At 43.5% G+C, this 18,091-nt stretch overlaps 1 protein-coding gene across 1 annotated transcript in view; it reads right to left on the bottom strand.

Annotated features, from left to right (window-relative positions):
- LOC121532289 (protein O-mannosyl-transferase TMTC2) overlaps positions 1–18,091 on the bottom strand; it is a 162,517-nt gene that overhangs the window by 50,487 nt on the left and 93,939 nt on the right. The window contains exon 3 of the mRNA XM_041838144.2: positions 975–1,821. Within this exon, the coding sequence (XP_041694078.1) occupies positions 975–1,821 (847 nt within the window). The remainder of the gene's footprint in view (positions 1–974; positions 1,822–18,091) is intronic.

Raw genomic sequence — 18,091 nt, 5'->3', positions numbered from 1 at the left:
AAGGCAAGAATTCTATTGTAAATACAATATTTAACATTTTTAAATAAATATGCTAAAACAGAAAAAGTTCTAAGTCGTGTTACCATCCACTGTGAATTTGTTCTGTCTCTTTTACTGTGCTTTCTCACAGAACTCATTCTCAATGCTTAACGGAGCGTGTCACTATTTCAGACTGGGCGTCTCATCACAAATGGACAGTGAGCCAGGGAAGGAACGTAGATGCTGCTCTGCGTTGGCAGGATAAACAGATGTCATGTCTCAGCTCTGCCGCAACATATCCTGCCGTTATCTCGGTCCCTAGCCCGGGATCACTATCTCAAGAGTAACACTAGTACCCTACTAGTTATTCAGTATTATCTTCGGATTACCTTGAATTTGAATGTTTGAATATTCTAGTATTCTAGTTTTCCCTCATTGCCAATCAAGCAGGGATGTGAGTGAAGATGCCCTCCAAAAGTCAAAAGGAGAGCGACTGTAGTCTGCCCATAGTGAGGGATTTAGTAGGTTTACAATGGAGGCCTTGTGTTGAAAGGTCCTTCAGCCATGATATACTGCCTGGAGAGGATAAACTGTCTGGAAGTAGACATACTGTAAACAATTTAACAGGTAGCTCTTAACACTCATGCTTACATCTCAGGGTACATCTTGAAAATCACACTTTCTTTCAATCCCAGGGAGTAGCTATCACTTAACGTGATGTTACTTTAGGTCATACAGTCAACCTGTAAATATATTATGTGAGTATGTTAAAGTGAAGAAAGCTGTCAAAGTAGGACCTTTTTCAGGCAGCTCTATGCTGCATTATTCAGTGCAGAAGTCATGACAGCTCATCTGACATGACACACACTAACCTTTTAAAAGCACACTCAGGCTATGCAAACATGTGACGGTCTGAGATGTTGTGTGTGTGTGTGTGTGTGTGTGAGAGAGAGAGAGTGTGTCTGTGTGTTTGTGTCGATCTGTCTGTGTATTACCTTTAGCAGGGTTAACGTATATCCCTGACTTGTAGAGCATCTCCTCGTTCTGCCAGTCTTGGTTCCGCAGCACCGTTTTAACCCCAAACAGTAGGACCAGGGCGACGCTACAGTACACCACCACAGTCCTGGAGGACCTCCACCTCAGCCGCACGTACAGGGCCCTAAGCCCCACCGCCAGCAGCAGACAGAAGCCCATACTGGGGATGTACAGTACCCTCTCTGCTATCACAAAGCCCACGTAGAAGAACAGGTTGGTGGCAGGGAGGAAGGGGATGGCCAGTAGGCCCAAGGAGAACACCACTACGTTTTCAGTGGTGGGCATTGGAGTCCTGGTGACGTAGTGCTTTTTGGTACCGTTCTGTGCACTAGCAGTGTGAGGCTCTGTTTCAGAGTTTGTGTGGTTGGGAACATTGGAGTGGTGGCAGCTGTGTCCATTGGTGTGGAACTTCCCGTTCCCGTTGGTTACATGATGGGCTTTTCCGTTGGTCTCCTTGCCCTTGACCTGGTGGGTGCGAAGCCCAAACCAAGCCAGGAGGAGCAGTCCCACATAGAAGGCCACGGTATGAAGGTTCCTCCAATCGGCGATGCTTCTGATCAAAGGCAGGGCGTCCATGGACCAATCAAAGCTCAGGGTGTTCGGGCACAAGAGAAGCCACATGTTGACAGCGGGCAGGTACAGGAAGGTTAGAGTCCGGGTGAGGAGGGATGGGGAGTCCCCCGCTGGGTTGTCTGAGTTGGAGAAGTTGGGCGGTTTGTTACCCATCCAGTATAGGCGGTAGGCCAGCAGAACAGCCCCCCAGGCAGCCAACAGCAACACACTCAACAGCAGGTGGACGTTCCTCCTCTGGAAGAGAGAAAACAACAACAGAGCTGAAACTAGGAGGAACGGCAATCGACTGGAAAGCTAGCAGCAATGGCAAGAAAAAATATTATGAGACGCTAGGGCCAAAGTAGTTTTCTGGTTGGTTGGTGATTTTTCTGACTCTTGATCCAGGCCATGTTGGTAAATTGAGCATAAGATTGAATGTAATTTAGAAGAAGAAAAAACACAAGAGTCTGTTATGTAACGTTATCTGGAACAAAAGCTGTGTTCATGCACGATTTGTTCAGCCAAGTGTTAGACTGCAGCTTTAGAATGCATTGCAAGTAAAGTCAAATACAATTGATTTTATTGTTATGTTTTGGCTGTGATGTGGGGTTTTAAATACCCACGAAGAGGAAGATATCAGTTAACAGTCAATTTCTTTGTTGCTGGGGCTTATTAAACCAAAAGAAATAAAACATAAAGGGGAAAAACTGCCCTGTGACTTTGTCTTTGATTCAAGCCAAAATAATCATGGCTACACTGGATTCATTGACTGTTGCTGAGCAAATGTGGTCTTACATCATAGCATTCACTTATTCTGTGTTATCTTTCTCCTCATGCACCTGGCCTTCTTAGACATGACAAAATAAACACCAGAATACAGGCCAATAGACGGTCCTATCCATCATAATGCAGGCTTGATATTAAACACTTTCTGAAACTCCTGCATTGAAATTATTATGAATTATTGAGTGTTTGAATCTTCTACACGTTGGTGTGAGTGCAGAAAAAAAGCTGGCCTATATTGTTCCCAATAGAACGTGTTCCTGCTGTAGGATCAACTAGTCTTTTTTACTCTGTTTATTTTGGAAGTCACACTCCTGCTAAGAAATCTTTATGGCTTCCCTTCCACAATAACGCCAGCTAATTCATGCAGGGCAAAATCCATTTGTGCCCTGCAGTGGTGCTCTGTATTCAAGCGAGGATGACCTCATACTGGTACAGTATACAACCATGAGGCTAGCATAGATACATTGTCCCAGCAATTTAGTAATTGACTGATTTCCCCATAGAAATTCAACGTAGAGGATGGGGACATTACACAGCAAATCAAATCAAATCACATTTTATTGTTCACATGCACCGAATACAACATGTGTAGACTTTACAGTGAAATGCTTACTTACGAGCCCATTCCCAACAGTGCAGAGTTAAAAAGTTAGACAAATATTTGCTAAATAAAAAAAGTAAATAGTAACACCATAAAAACAATAACCAGGCTATATACAAGGACTACCAGTACAGAGTCAATGTGCAGGGGTACGAGCTAGTTGAGGTAATTGAGGTAGTATAGTATGTACAGTTGAAGTCGGAAGTTTACATACACTTAGGTTGGAGTCATTAAAACTCGTTTTTCAACCACTCCACAAATGTCTTGTTAACAAACTATAGTTTTGGCAAGTCGGTTAGGACATCTACTTTGTGCATGACACAAGTAATTTTTCCAACAATTGTTTACAGACAGATTATTTCACTTATAATTCACTGTATCACAATTCAAGTGGGTCAGAAGTTTACATACACTAAGTTGACTGTGCCTTTAAACAGCTTGGAAAATTCCAGAAAATGATGTCATGGCTTTAGAAGCTTCTGATAGGCTAATTGACATCATTTGAGTCAATTGGAGGTGTACCTGTGGATGTATTTCAAGGCCTACCTTCAAACTCAGTGCCTCTTTGCTTGACATCATGGGAAAATCAAAAGAAATCAGACAAGACCTCAGAAACAAAATTGTAGACCTCTACAAGTCTGGTTCAGCCTTGGGAGCAATTTCCAAATGCCTGAAGGTACCACGTTATTCTGTACAAACAATATTATGCAAGTATAAACACCATGGGACCATGCAGATGTCATACTGTTCAGGAAGGAGACGTGTTCTGTCTCCTAGAGATGAACGTACTTTGGTGCGAAAAGTGCAAATCAATCCCAGAACAACAGCAAAGGACCTTGTGAAGATGCTGGAGGAAACAGGTACAAAAGTATCTATATCCACAGTAAAACGAGTCCTATATCGACATAACCTGAAAGGCAGCCTAGCAAGGAAGAAGCCACTGCTCCAAAACCGCCATAAAAAAGCCAGACTACGGTTTGCAACTGCACATGGGGACAAAGATTGTATTTTTTTGAGAAATGTCCTCTGGTCTGATGAAACAAAAATATAACTGTTTGGCCATAATGACCATCGTTATGTTTGGAGGAAAAAGGGGGTCGCTTGCAAGCCGAAGAACACCATCCCAACCGTGAAGCACGGGGGTGGCAGCATCATGCTGTGGGGGTGCTTTGCTGCAGGAGGGACTGGTGCACTTCACAAAATAGATGGCATCATGAGGAAGGAAAATTATGTGGATATATTGAAGCAACATCTCAAGACATCAGTCAGGAAGTTAAAGCTTGGTCGCAAATGGGTCTTCCAAATGGACAATGACCCAAAGCATACTTCCAAAGTTATGGCAAAATGGCTTAAGGACAACAAAGTCAAGGTATTGGAGTGGCCATCACAAAGCCCTGACCTCAATCCTATATAACATTTGTGGGCAGAACTGAAAAAGCGTGTGCGAGCAAGGAGGCCTACAAACCTTCACTCAGTTACCTGCCTCTGTCAGGAGGAATGGGACAAAACTCACCCAACTTATTGTGGGAAGCTTGTGGAAGGCTACGCGAAACGTTTGACCCAAGTTAAACAATTTAAAAGCAGTGCTACCAAATACTAATTGAGTGTATGTAAACTTCTGACCCACTGGGAATGTGATGAAAGAAATAAAAGCTGAAATAAATAATTATCTCTACTATTATTCTGACATTTCACATTCTTAAAATAAAGTGGTGAGCCTAACTGACCTAAGAAATGTTTACTAGGATTAAATGTCAGGAATTGTGAAAAACTGAGTTTAAATGTATTTGGCTAAGGTGTATGTAATCTTCCGACTTCAACTGTACATGTAGGTAGTGGTAAAAGTGACTAGGCAATCAGGATAGTATAAAAATTTTTTTTTTATAACTCACTAACTGTAAGTCGCTCTGGATAAGAGCGTCTGCTAAATGACTAAAATGTAAAATGTAATGATAAACAGAGTAGCAGCAGCGTTTTGGACGAATGACAGTGTTTCTATGTGTGAGTTTGTGTGTGTGTGGCATCAATATGCATGTTTGTGTGTTTTGTGTGTGTGTGAGCGTATGTAGTGCGTGCGTGTGTGTGCTGGAGTGTCAGTGTAGTATGTGTGGGTAGAGTCCAGTGAGAGTGCATAGAGCCAGTGCAAGAGAGTCAGTGAAAAACAATTAAGATAAATAAATAATAAAGGGGGTCAATGTACATTTTCCGGGTAGCCAAATCATTAATTGTTCAGCAAAAAGCCCTGCAGTGTTGCAATTGTCTTTCATTCTTATCATTCCTTACAGATCTCAAGATAACAGGTTTAGCTCACAGACATACATACACACACACACACAACAGAGTATTTGCTTCTATTCCCCATGTGCTGTTGTAGCGGGTGATTTGGACGGAGTCAGGCACAGGAGGGTTAAATCACAGAATAAATGGTTTATTCGGCAGATACAGCGGTACGCAGCAATGTGTAAAACAACTACAGTGCGGTAAATACGGCACACTGGAGAAAACAAAACACACAGGTGAAAATCCCAGCGATACAGTACAATAAAGCTCCACCGAGCTATCATCACCTCCACATGAAACAATCACACACAAAGACATGGGGGGCAGAGGGAATACTTATACAGGGACTGATGAGGGGATATGAACCAGGTGTGTGTAAAAACAAGACAAAACAAATGGAATGATGAGATGAGGAGCGGCAGAGGCTAGAAGGCCGGTGACAACGAACGCCGAAGCATGCCCGAAAAAGGAGAGGAGGCAGCCTCGGAGGAAGTCGTGACAGCTCTACAATATTCCCCATGTGCTGTACAGTATTCCCCATGTGCTGTACAGTATTCCCCATGTGCTGTACAGTATTCCCCATGTGCTGTACAGCATTCCTTGTATGTACACACTACCCCTCTTTAACATTAAATGGAAAGCCATGGCTAGTGTACAGCTGAAAATCCTGTTAAATCCATTTGATGTGCCCTCTTCCATCTCTCCATGCCAGATGGATTACAGTGGCTAATAAGAGTATCCTCAGTCGGACTGTGAACCTGGGGTACATGCTCTGCCGGCTGCAGTGTAAGGGGCTTCAGGGCTTCTATGATAAATGGGCAAGGGACAAGGCCAAGAACATCATAGAGGACCCCACGCACAAGCTTGCTGCCCTCCAGAAGGAGATTAAGGAGCCCACTGTTCAGTAAGAATAGGAGCAAGGCAAGTTTCCTTCCATCAGCCATCAGGCTGTTGAACAGTGGGACATAGGACAGATGCAGCCCCAATACACGTTTGGACAGTAGGCCGCAGAGACTTTGAATATGTGAAAATGTAAATATGTGACTTGTGTACTAACTTTCCAGTTTTCCTTACTGCATGTAATATATTGTGTTGTGTTTGTGTATTTGAATGCTGACGTCACAAAATGAATTTCCATGTAAATGGTCAATAAAGTACACTACCGGTCAAAAGTTTTAGAACACCTACTCATTCAAGGGTTTTTCTTTATTTTTACTATTTTCTACATTGTAGAATAATAGTGAAGACATCAAAAATATGAAATAACACATATGTAATCATGTGGCAACCAAAAAAAGTGTTAAACAAATCAAAATATATTTTATATTTGAGATTCTTCAAATAATCACCCTTTGCCTTGATGACAGCTTTCCACACTCTTTGCATTTTCTCAACCAGCTTCATGAGGTAGTTACCTGGAATGCATTTCAATTAACAGGTGTGCCTTGTTAAAAGTTAATTTGTGGAATTTCTTTCCTTCTTAATGCGTTTGAGCCAATCAGTTGTGTTGTGACAAGGTAGGGGGGGTATACAGAAGATAGCCCTATTTGGTAAAAGTCCAAGTCCATATTATGTAAAGAACAGCTCAAATAAGCAAAGAGAAACGACAGTCCATCATTACTTTAAGACATGAAGGTCAGTCAATCCGGAAAATGTCAAGAACTTTGAAAGTTTCTTCAAGTGCAGTCGCAAAAACCATCAAGCGCTATGATGAAACTGGCTCTCATGAGGACCGCCACAGGAATGGAAGACCCAGAGTTACCTCTGCTGCATAGGATAAGTTCATTAGAGTTACCAGCCTCAGAAATTGCAGCTCAAATAAATGCTTCACAGAGTTCAAGTAACAGACACATCTCAACATCAACTGTTCTCCGCATGTGTATTTCCCACCGTAAAGCATGGAGGAGGAGGTGTTATGGTGTGGGGGTGCTTTGCTGGTGACACTGTCTGTGATTTATTTAGAATTCAAGGCACACTTAACCAGCATGGCTACCACAGCATTCTGCAGTGATACGCCATCCCATCTCGTATGGGCTTAGTGGGACTATCATTTGTTTTTCAACAGGACAATGACCCAACACACCTCCAAGGTGTGTAAGGGCTATTTTACCAAGAAGGAGAGTGATGGAGTGCTGCATCAGATGACCTGGCCTCCACAATCCCCCGACCTCAACCAAATTGAGATGGTTTGGGATGACCGCAGTGAAGGAAAAGCAGCCAACAAGTGTTCAGCATCTGTGGAAACTCCTTCAAGACTGTTGGAAAAGCAATCCAGGTGAAGCTGGTTGAGAGAATGCCAAGAGTGTGCAAAGCTGTCATCAAGGCAAAGGGTGGCTATTTGAAGAATCTCAAATATAAAATATATTTTGATTTGTTTAACACTTTTTTGGTTCCATTATTCCATATGTGTTATTTAATAGTTTTGATGTCTTCACTATTATTCTACAATGTAGAAAATAGTAAAAAATAAAGAAAAACCCTTGAATGAGTAGGTGTACTAAAACGTTTGACCGGCAGTGTATATCGTATCACATAATCTATGATCATATACTGCATATTTCAGCTGCGCCGGGGGTCTATTGATTTTTCCCTCTGTCTTTTGTCATCGCAGAGTGATTCAGTAAGGAGAGGCGTGTATCCTCAGGAGAAATGGGACTAAAGGAGCAGACTCTCCTCTCATCTGCTACTGATGATTAGCAGTGATGTACAGTACAGAGCCATCCTCCCCACAGACAGTGAGTGACACAGGTGAACACAGACCTTCAGCTAGGCTACTATCACAGTACAATAGACAGACTTGTACTGTTAATGAATTGTTCACACAAACCCACAAGTCATGCTACTCACTGAAAGCGATACAAAAGAGAGCAATTCATTCATCCCTAAATAGCAATCATAAAGATGCTACTTAAGGAAACCATAACCCGATTGGTAGCATTATTGAATAACATCACTTCATTCGAAATGTGTAGTTAGTATAGCAACTTGACTTATTTACTGTATCTAGTATTTTACAGAAATAAATGTTGTAAATCTACATGTTGAAGACATCATAATTCTGTTTTAGTATAATTGATCCAAGTTTTTCTTCAAACAAACATTGATTTGAGAGATTCTGCTATGCTGTACCATCCATTACAATACAAACTATAAACTGGCATGGTGTCAGAGTGACTACGAAATGATCATCACATTAGATGTAGGACTATTGACAGAAATCAAATCTTGATTGATTCCAGCATTTAGTGTCTTCCCTTTTCCCTGGTATGGTTTTGTGGGCCGTCTAGGCCCCCATGGAGTAGGCCTCATGTCAAAAGGGCCCGGCAGTATAACTGTGTACCCAGCGGCAGGCTACAGAGGCTGAGAGGAAAAGCATGACTGAAGAGAAAGACAGAGCCAGCCTGAGACTCTTCCTAACTTAGGCGTTTCAGCAATTCTTCAGTGAAGGCACAAATTGTTCAGCAATAATGCTTTCTTAGTCATTGCTTTGAAATAGGCCTACGGTATGTTGGAGCTAAATGTATTCACTATGTTTCTTGGAAAATGCTGTTGATTATGCCAAGTCGCATATGCTGGAGGAAAATAGAGACAGGCCCTGAGATTTAAAAGACATGTACTAAACATGTATTCAGCCATGTTGTACTAATTTGCGAGTAAGCCTGCTGATGTAGGCTATGCTACCATACAGCTCCATAGCAAGATTCCTTTACCTTAGACTCTCTCTCTCAGTGGATATCATCTTAATTCATTCCTTACTTAGATTTGTGTGTATTGGGTATATGTTGTGAAATTGTTAGATATTACTTGTTAGTTATTACTGCACTGTCGGAGCTAGAAGCAAAAACATTTCGCTACACTCGCAATAACATCTGCTAAACACGTGTATGTGACCAATACAATTTGATTTGATTTGATATCATCCCTCTTAAAAACGATGTGTAAGGGCAACACTATCAAAACCACAAGGAAACTTTTGACAAATCAGGACACTATTTCCAAAGGAAGACAATCCACCACCGTTCTAGATGTTAATATGTTGTCACCAGTTCAATCCATACTCCACGTTTCTTGCTAATTTGACAACAACTGTCAAAAGTCTTAGGTCAGGTCCCCATGGAAATGGATGAAGAGAGACAGTTTCACACGTTAACAGGCGCCTTAGCATTACTTCAGGTAAACAGCATACAATGGCTATTCTTCCCAAAATAAAGCATTAAGAAAATATTGATTTTCATGTTATAAAATTCCTCCTGAACTTGTTCTATGGAGGTTTAAAGCTATTACAACCACTGGGCCATGATTAACCTTTCGGAAAGGTAACCCACCGTGAACTTAGTGGTTCTGCTCAAGGGAAATGAATGGACGACTACAGCACTGCTGACTACAGTATTACACCTCTTGATAAACACCACACCAATATCACTGTGTTATTTGCTGTGGTGAATTTAAGGCATCTGTGTCAGGAGTCTTTGAAAGGACAGACTCTAAGACAGGGGGGCTAATGTATAAGCAGAGGCATAGAAAGAGGGAAAGTAGGTTAGCAGCCCTATAGGACAGGAAGAAATAAGGGCCCATTTCCCCTGGAACAGAGGTTAATACCACAGCTATGTATCATAGGACTCTAAAGGAGGAGTGAGTGACAGATTAAATCAAATCACATTTTATTGGCCACATGCGCCGAATACAACAGGTGCAGACATTACAGTGAAATGCTTACTTACAGCCCTTAACCAACAGTGCATTAATGTTTTTATAAAAAAGTAAAATAAAACAACAACAAAAAAGTGTTGAGAAAAAAAGAGCAGAAGTAAAATAAAATAACAGTAGGGAGGCTATATATACAGGGGGGTACCGGTGCAGAGTCAATGTGCGGGAGCACCGGCTAGTTGAGGTAGTTGAAGTAATATATACATGTGGGTAGAGTTAAAGTGACTATGCATAAATAATTAACAGAGTAGCAGCAGCGTAAAAACATGGGGTGGGGGGCCGTGCAAATAGTCCGGGTAGCCATGATTAGCTGTTCAGGAGTCTTATGGCTTGGGGGTAGAAGCTGTTGAGAAGTCTTTTGGACCTAGACTTGGCACTCCGGTACCGCTTGACGTGCGGTAGCAGAGAGAACAGTCTATGACTAGGGTGGCTGGAGTCTTTGACAATTTTGAGGGCCTTCCTCTGACACCGCCTGGTATAGAGGTCCTGGATGGCAGGAAGCTTGGCCCCAGTGATGTACTGGGCCGTACGCACTACCCTCTGTAGTGCCTTGCGGTCGGAGGCCGAGCAGTTGCCATACCAGGCGGTGATGCAACCAGTCAGGATGCTCTCGATGGTGCAGCTGTATAATCTTTTGAGGATCTGAGGACCCATGCCAAATCTTTTCAGTCTCCTGAGGGGGAATAGGCTTTGTCGTGCCCTCTTCACGACTTTCTTGGTGTGTTTGGACCATGATAGTTCGTTGGTGATGTGGACACCAAGGAACTTGAAGCTCTCAACCTATTCCACTACAGCCCCGTCGATGAGAATGGGGGCGTGCTCAGTCCTCTTTTTTTTTCCTGTAGTCCACAATCATCTCCTTTGTCTTGGTCACATTGAGGGAGAGGTTGTTATCCTGGCACCACACGGCCAGGTCTCTGACCTCCCTATAGGCTGTCTCATCGTTGTCGGTGATCAGGCCTACCACTGTTGTGTCGTCGGCAAACTTAATGATGGTGTTGGAGTCGTGCCTGGCCATGCAGTCATGGGTGAACAGGGAGTACAGGAGGGGACTGAGCACGCACCCCTGAGGGGGCCCCGTGTTGAGGATCAGTGTGGCAGATGTGTTGTTACCTACCCTTACCACCTGGGGGCGGCCCGTCAGGAAGTCCAGGATCCAGTTGCAGAGGGAGGTGTTTAGTCCCAAGATCCTTAGCTTAGTGATGAGCTTTGAGGGCACTATGTGGCATGTACTGTATGTTTTAGCTGACCACAGTAGGATTAGCCATTGAGTCGGTTCAAAGTACTCGCTATGCTTATGACTAAAGTAAACAGACAAACAAAGGGGATTATGGTCAATGTCATCACCCCTTTACCTTGGGGCTTGTATTCAGCAAATAATATATCTTACTGTACAGCTTTCACTTTAAAGATGATCAGACCTTTGGATAGCCTGGTCCCAGATCTGTTTGTTCTGTCATGCCAACTGACCACAGGAGTTAGCAAGACAGCACAAACAGATCTGGGACCAGAATAACCTTGGGATGCTCTTATAACAGCATATCTATCTGTGTGAGGAGCTACATTTAGGCAATGGATAGAACAAACGGTTATTATGACGAGTCTACTGCACATCTACTGATGACAGTGAAGTACCCAAATTCAATTCTTAATTCATACTCTTTCAAAAGGAAGATTTGAGAAGTGAAGAGCTGTATGAGTTGCTGCTATGTTTGAGGGAAGTAAAAAGCCTAAAATATGTTCATGTGGTTTAGATTGGGGATGAAGTAACAGAGAAGAAGCATAGCTTTGGATTGAAATATGACATGAATAAAAAGAGGATAGCGGCGACGGGGACATTTAATGCTTTTCAACAGATATAAATCAGCAGTATCGTTGGTGGCCACCCTATATCCCAAATCACCTTGCCGTTAGGTCCCACAGTTTTGTCTTCTGAACTTCTTGTGAACCTGTCGGCTGTCTGCTTGAAAAACTCCACAAATCTCACCATGGGCTTTACACACACTAAATCCAACTCGAAAAAAGATTACAGTGCAAAGTAGCTCTGCCATTTCTCAATCTAAACAAGCGGGAGAAACTGTAAATAAGATGATGTGGATGTAGACGGAGACCACGGCCTGAAGCTGCTGTTGGATGTTGGCAGGGAGCCAGAGTAAGAGGTACTGTAACTCACCGAGTGCCACGCAACCACTCCACTCTGCAGGGTTGAGCTCGTTGTGCACGGCTGCCTCTGGCTCTGCCAGGCAGATTTATCCCTGTTGTGATGGGACCACCCTCCAGAAGGGCAGGGAGTCTTTCCTGCTGCCTGTGTGCTGCTGATGGCTCTCTGGCCCAGGGCCTACACATAGGAACTACCTGGCTCAGGGACAAAAGTATGTCATGCTAACTCTCTCTAACTCACTCCCCAGCGGCAGTGCACACTGTCAAACACCACCATGCTAACCACATCCATATGTTTGTTGAAGTTTTCTTTATTCACGTGTGTGTATGTTCTGATGTTTCTCTGTTAGGTACAGGCTAATACCTTAGGGCAGTGTGGCAAACATGAAAAAAGCCTATAATGATATTGACATACACATTTGTGACCATTTGTATATGGACTAACTTTACTGCCTGCAAAACAAGATATCAGTTGAACAAACTGGAAATGCATTAGGGCCTGCTAATAAGACTCTCAAGGGTTCACTTGTCGGTGGTGGATAACTAGAGGACCATCACTATTATCTCACAAGTAAACAAACGTGTCCCTAATATGCCTCCAGTTAAAATGTCTGCCTTTTCAAAAGCATAAGTTCAATTAGGGGCCCTGCGAGGGGTACCCGATTGCCACAACCCCATTATGATGCGAGCCAAGGAATTCCAGCTTTGTCTCGTTTGTCTATAATCCAGTTTAGCTTGAAATAAGTGCTTTAGCACAACCCGGTAGGAGGCATGGGGCTTTTCTCTCCATTTTTTTCTTTTTGTATTTCAGGCCTTCAGTTCAGAACTGAAACAATTTAGCCTTTTTGAGGCAGGCATGTGAAGAAAATATTATTGGAAATGAAGTGCAAAATAGACCAATTTAAAGAAAGTATTTTCTGGTGCTTTGAATGCCTTTCTTCTCAACACTTGGGGTGGAAACTAGCGGGAAGAAAATTAAATCCAGAAAGGATTCTCGAGTGCTGCCACTGAATTGTCGGAAAGGTGCTGTGCCATTGATTATGCTTGGTGACTGGAATGGGCAGCGTTGAACATATTTTTTTTGTTGTTGTGGCAATCCGGTTTTCAATACCCATACACATTTACTTTTGAATATGTAATTTAGAACCTACCATCGTTCAACATTACTTTGAGTACCATCTACTACATGTTACACCTAACAAACTAATCTAAAGCCAATCTCCCAGCTGGTTTGTAGTTTGGGGTTCTGCCAGATCCAGTTAGCCTGACAGATCAACCCCCCCATAGAACCAATCTTTTGAAATGAGAAGTGGTGTGCCTGACCTATCCCTCATCTTCATAATTACCCAGATCAATCGTCCAACAGGTGACTTTCATCATGGATTTCCTTCACACAAATAGATTGAAGACAACTCCAACCATACGAACCAACCGCTAAAACCACAGAATGACCTCCAAAACCTTTAGCATGCAGCACATGCAGCACATGCAAAAGCCCTTTTTGAAGGATGAATTCCAGACTCAATTTTAACAAGATCAACAGACACCCTTGAAAAGCTTTGCATAATCTCTAGCGTGTTGACAACGGGTTGACGACAATACGTTCACTGGCTTGGACCTTGCTATTCACTTTGGCCTTGCTTCCTGACAGCTGATGTATTCTCACCATTCACTGTCTAACATGATAACCAGCTTCGTGCTGGTCTGTCATGTACTATTGGATATTCTGTGTTCTCTCTTCTTATCTGACGAATTTGTTCTGGTCTTTGGCTTTCAGTATGCAGGGAACCCTGGTGAGTAAAACACACTGATTGTTTGCAGCCATGACAAGATAAGAGGCTGGCTATTTTACTTCCATAAATATGTTGTGGACTACCAACAGCTGGCCAAGGTTTCCTAGATGATTTCGCATGTTGGGCAGTAGTGTTGTCACGATACCAGTATCGCAATACTAGGAAGTAAGGAAGCAAAGGAAACAAAACATGAAGTGGACTAGATTTGTTTAGGAAAACAGTCCCAATGTTGAAAAAAGCAGCCTTATATTGTCACCCAGAGTCACATTTGTTTGTTTTGCAAGCAAAACTGGGGGCAGTCATGTTGTGACCACAGGCCACAGGGTCCGAGGGGTTACGGGGTCAAACTTTCAAACCTTTGGGCCTCCCGAGTGGCACAGCGGTCTAAGGCGTCACTACAGGCCCGGGTTCGATCCCGGGCTGTGTCGCAGCCAGCCACGACCGGGTGACCCATGAGGAGGCGCACAGTTGGCCCAGCGTCGTCCGGGTTAGGGGAGGGTTTGGCCGGCAGGGATGTCCTTGTCCCATCGCGCTCTAGCAACTCCTTGTGGCGGGCCGGGCGCATGCATGCTGACTCGTGTAGCCAGTTGTATGGTGTTTCCTCCAACACATTGGTGCGGCTGGCTTCCGGGTTAAGCGAGCAGTGTGTCAAGAAGCAGTGCGGCTTGGCAGGGTTGTGTTTCGGAGGATGCATGGCTTTCGACCTTCGCCTCTCCCGAGTCCGTACGGGAGTTGCAGCGATAGGACAAGACTGTAACTACCAATTGGTTATCACGAAAAAGGGGTAAGAACATTTTAATAAATACAATAAAATTCTAACCTTCAGTGGGTCAGCCACAGCAGTGGCCTGGATCAAAGCATTTAACATGGGTGAACCTCCTTACGGCCCAGATACAACCCACAGAGTCAGGTGGTACTGGTATGGAAGTTATGGAACCCCCTTCGTCACCAAGAGACAGCCATGGAGAAACCCACAGGAGACTCTGGGAATGGGCCAGAGATGAGGCAGGAATCTGGTTGAGATAAAACCTGACATTTATTGACTGAAGATAAGGGAAATAAAAACATGGGGCCTTCCAGCGGAGCGGCAAAGGCCAGGAAGAGGGGAAGATGAGAGAGGATGGCACGGCATCACTTCACATGACATTACCTTTCAAAGAGTATAACTCTGCATGAGACTTACAACATTTATCCTCCATGGTTATCTGGGTAAAATATTAAATGACATGTCAAAAAGTACTCACTGCTGAACTTTAATAGCATTTTCTTTCCTTTCTATACTAATATTGATTAGATTAGGCATTCTGTGACAGCCAAGGCGGAATTTCACCTCAGATGATGAGCGCAAATAGAGTCTGGAAACTGTTCAAACTGAAATGTCTTGAATTACGCCAGCTCATGTTCTGTTGTGCAGCCTTTATTAACCATAATCACAAAATCAACAGAGGACCCCTTACAGAATGCTACATTCCAGCACTTCTCTCTTCCTCTCTTCCTCTCTCTCTCTCCGTCTCCCCCGCTCCCAAACCCCACCTCTTTAGCACTCTCTCATCTGATGTTCCAATCATCCCCTCTGCTCCTTCTGAAGAAACCACAATCACACACACTCCTGTGGACATGGTTCCTTTTCATGCCAAAGACAGGTGACCCTGGTTTGAGGGTCAGAGAGGTTCCCCTTTCCTATGTGGTCCCCCTGTGCCTTAATTCGAACCTATTAATGCCCCTCATCAGTAGCAACCATTTATGGCAACCTGAAGAGCTTCATTCAAAGTGTAAAAACTACACGTTTCCCTCTCCCCAACCGGAGAGAGGCTCCTGAGTGGATGAAATGTGAACTTCTAGTGTCGGGTAAGCAGATCGCTGTGTAGGACGACGCTGGGTAGGGAATGTGCTGCGCTAGCTGGAGCGCTACAGTTTCTCTCCCTGAAGTATGAATGAGGTGGTCTATCATCAACCGAAAGCCTTAGGAAACATAAACAGTAAATCAGTGGGAGATCCTTCCGTTGTTGAGTTTGAGTGAATATCATAACTCGAGTTGATAGGGCGTTTGAAATGCAAAGCAAACTTCATGACATTTTTCACAGTAATTCTAAGGTTGCCATGAAGATGCCAATCATAGGCCAGTACAACACTTGATTGAGAGGGTCCAACAGGTCAAAGAAAGGGTCATGCTCACTTGAAAATGTGCTGACTTTCTAGAGCTATTACCTCACATTTGATCCTCATCCATCAACAGTGGAATCAGAATTATATCAATATCAATTCATTCAAGTGCCTTAGTACCAGGCCAAGGGAAATACGTTTGAATATGTGTCTTCATTAGTAGCCAATATTAGCCAAAACTTTTCACAGAAGAGGAGAAAGGGTCATGGAGACCAAATGAAAACACTGTAATGACAACAGAAAACCCAAGTCTATTCAAAGTCAAAACATTTAATTGGAAATATTTATTGAGTGAAACCACAAGTAAGGGCCCGAAAACTAACCCGCGACAGCTCCTAAATTCTAGTCCTCCGTTTTCCCTATTTATTTATTCTGTGCGAGTCCCGCTTGGCTGTGTGAGAACTACATGTCAAATTTGCTGAGACGAGATGCTGAATCAAGTTTGCTTGCAGGGGGAGGAAAGACGGAGGACAGAGGTCCTGGAGTTTGATGATAATTCAGCATGATCCACAAAAACTGCCTGGATTTGGGACTTCTATTGAGCTTCATGCTGTATATTCCCAGTCGCCTGTTGGTTGACAACAATTGAATATTTGATAGTGCTTTGCCCTCTGCCTGGGATTCCCACTCATTACCATGCCGTTTGGCAGATCAGACCTCCTGTATGCAGGCTTTCGACTGGGTTTAGAGGCACTGTAAGCCTCTTCACAGAACATGCATGGAGGCAGACAAGAGCTCTGATTATCTAAGCCAAGAAGATCTGTTGTCATAGGGCTGTCAGAAGCAAATTGCTTTCACTTCTCTCAGAGAGGGGTCATTTCTTAGAGTGGTTTTCACTGGACGTTGTTAGGATGTTTTGTCTTGTTAAGCTCCACCACATCTCTGTGACAACGTAACATTAGTGCTATTTGTATTGGCCACACTTGACTGGAGAACATTTCAATAAAGACAAAGCGACAATGAATTGCTGACGCAGGTTTATAGGGAGCATTTAGGGGGTAATATTGGTTTTAAGGTCAAATACCACCCGATAATAAGCTATTTGACATTCATCCCAGATCTAGTCATAATCTCTATTTCATTTTTAAATATGAGAGTGAATTATATTGTCTATACACAAAAGTCAAACATGAAGAGATAAATATGACAACCCCTTCCACACACACAATCACACAGCAAGGTAAAGTGAAGGTTAAAAACCTTGCAGGTTTCACAAATGAATGACTACACAGAGAATAATTAGCCTGTCAGGGAGGTAGGCCTTGGTCAGGGAGGTGACCAAGAACCCGAGGGTCACTCTGACAGAGCTCCAGAGTTCCACTGTGGAGATGGGAGAACCTTCCAGAAGGACAACCATCTCTGCAGCACTCCACCAATCAGGCCTTTATGATAGAGTGGCCAGACGGAAGCCACTCTTCAGTGAAAGGCCCATGACAGCCCGCTTGGAGTTTGCCAAAAGGCACCTAAAGGACTCTCAGACCATGAGAAACAAGATTCTCTGGTCTGATGAAACCAAGATTGAACTCTTTGGCCTGAATGCCAAGCGTCACATCTGGAGGAAACCTGGCACCATCCCTACGGTGAAGCATGGTGGTGGCAGCATCATGCTGTGGGGATGTTTTTCAGTGGCAGGGACTGGGAGACTAGTCAGGATCGAGGCAAAGATGAACGGAGCAAAGTACAGAGGGATCCTTGATGAAAACCTGCTCCAGAGCGCTCAGAACCTCAGACTGGGGGCGAAGGTTCACCTTCCAAACGGACAATGGCCCTAAGCACACAGCCAAGACAACACAGGAGTGGCTTCGGGACAAGTCTCTTGAGTGGCCCAGCCAGAGCCCGGACTTGAACCCAATCGAACATCTCTGGAGAGATCTGAAAATACCTGTGCAGCAACGCTCCCCATCCAACCTGACAGAGCTTGAGAGGAGTGACATGATGCACTGGAGTGGATAACGAATCTGGAAAAGAGTAGTTCGTTTATTTGCAATATTTGTATATACTAGATTATTTATTGTAAATGGTGATTCTCAATAGT

Source organism: Coregonus clupeaformis, chromosome 19 (assembly GCF_020615455.1).
Source record: "Coregonus clupeaformis isolate EN_2021a chromosome 19, ASM2061545v1, whole genome shotgun sequence".
NCBI classification, from domain to species: domain Eukaryota; kingdom Metazoa; phylum Chordata; class Actinopteri; order Salmoniformes; family Salmonidae; genus Coregonus; species Coregonus clupeaformis.
The sequence above is the reverse complement of the archived record's forward strand: the minus strand, read 5'-3'. Positions and strand labels throughout refer to the sequence as shown.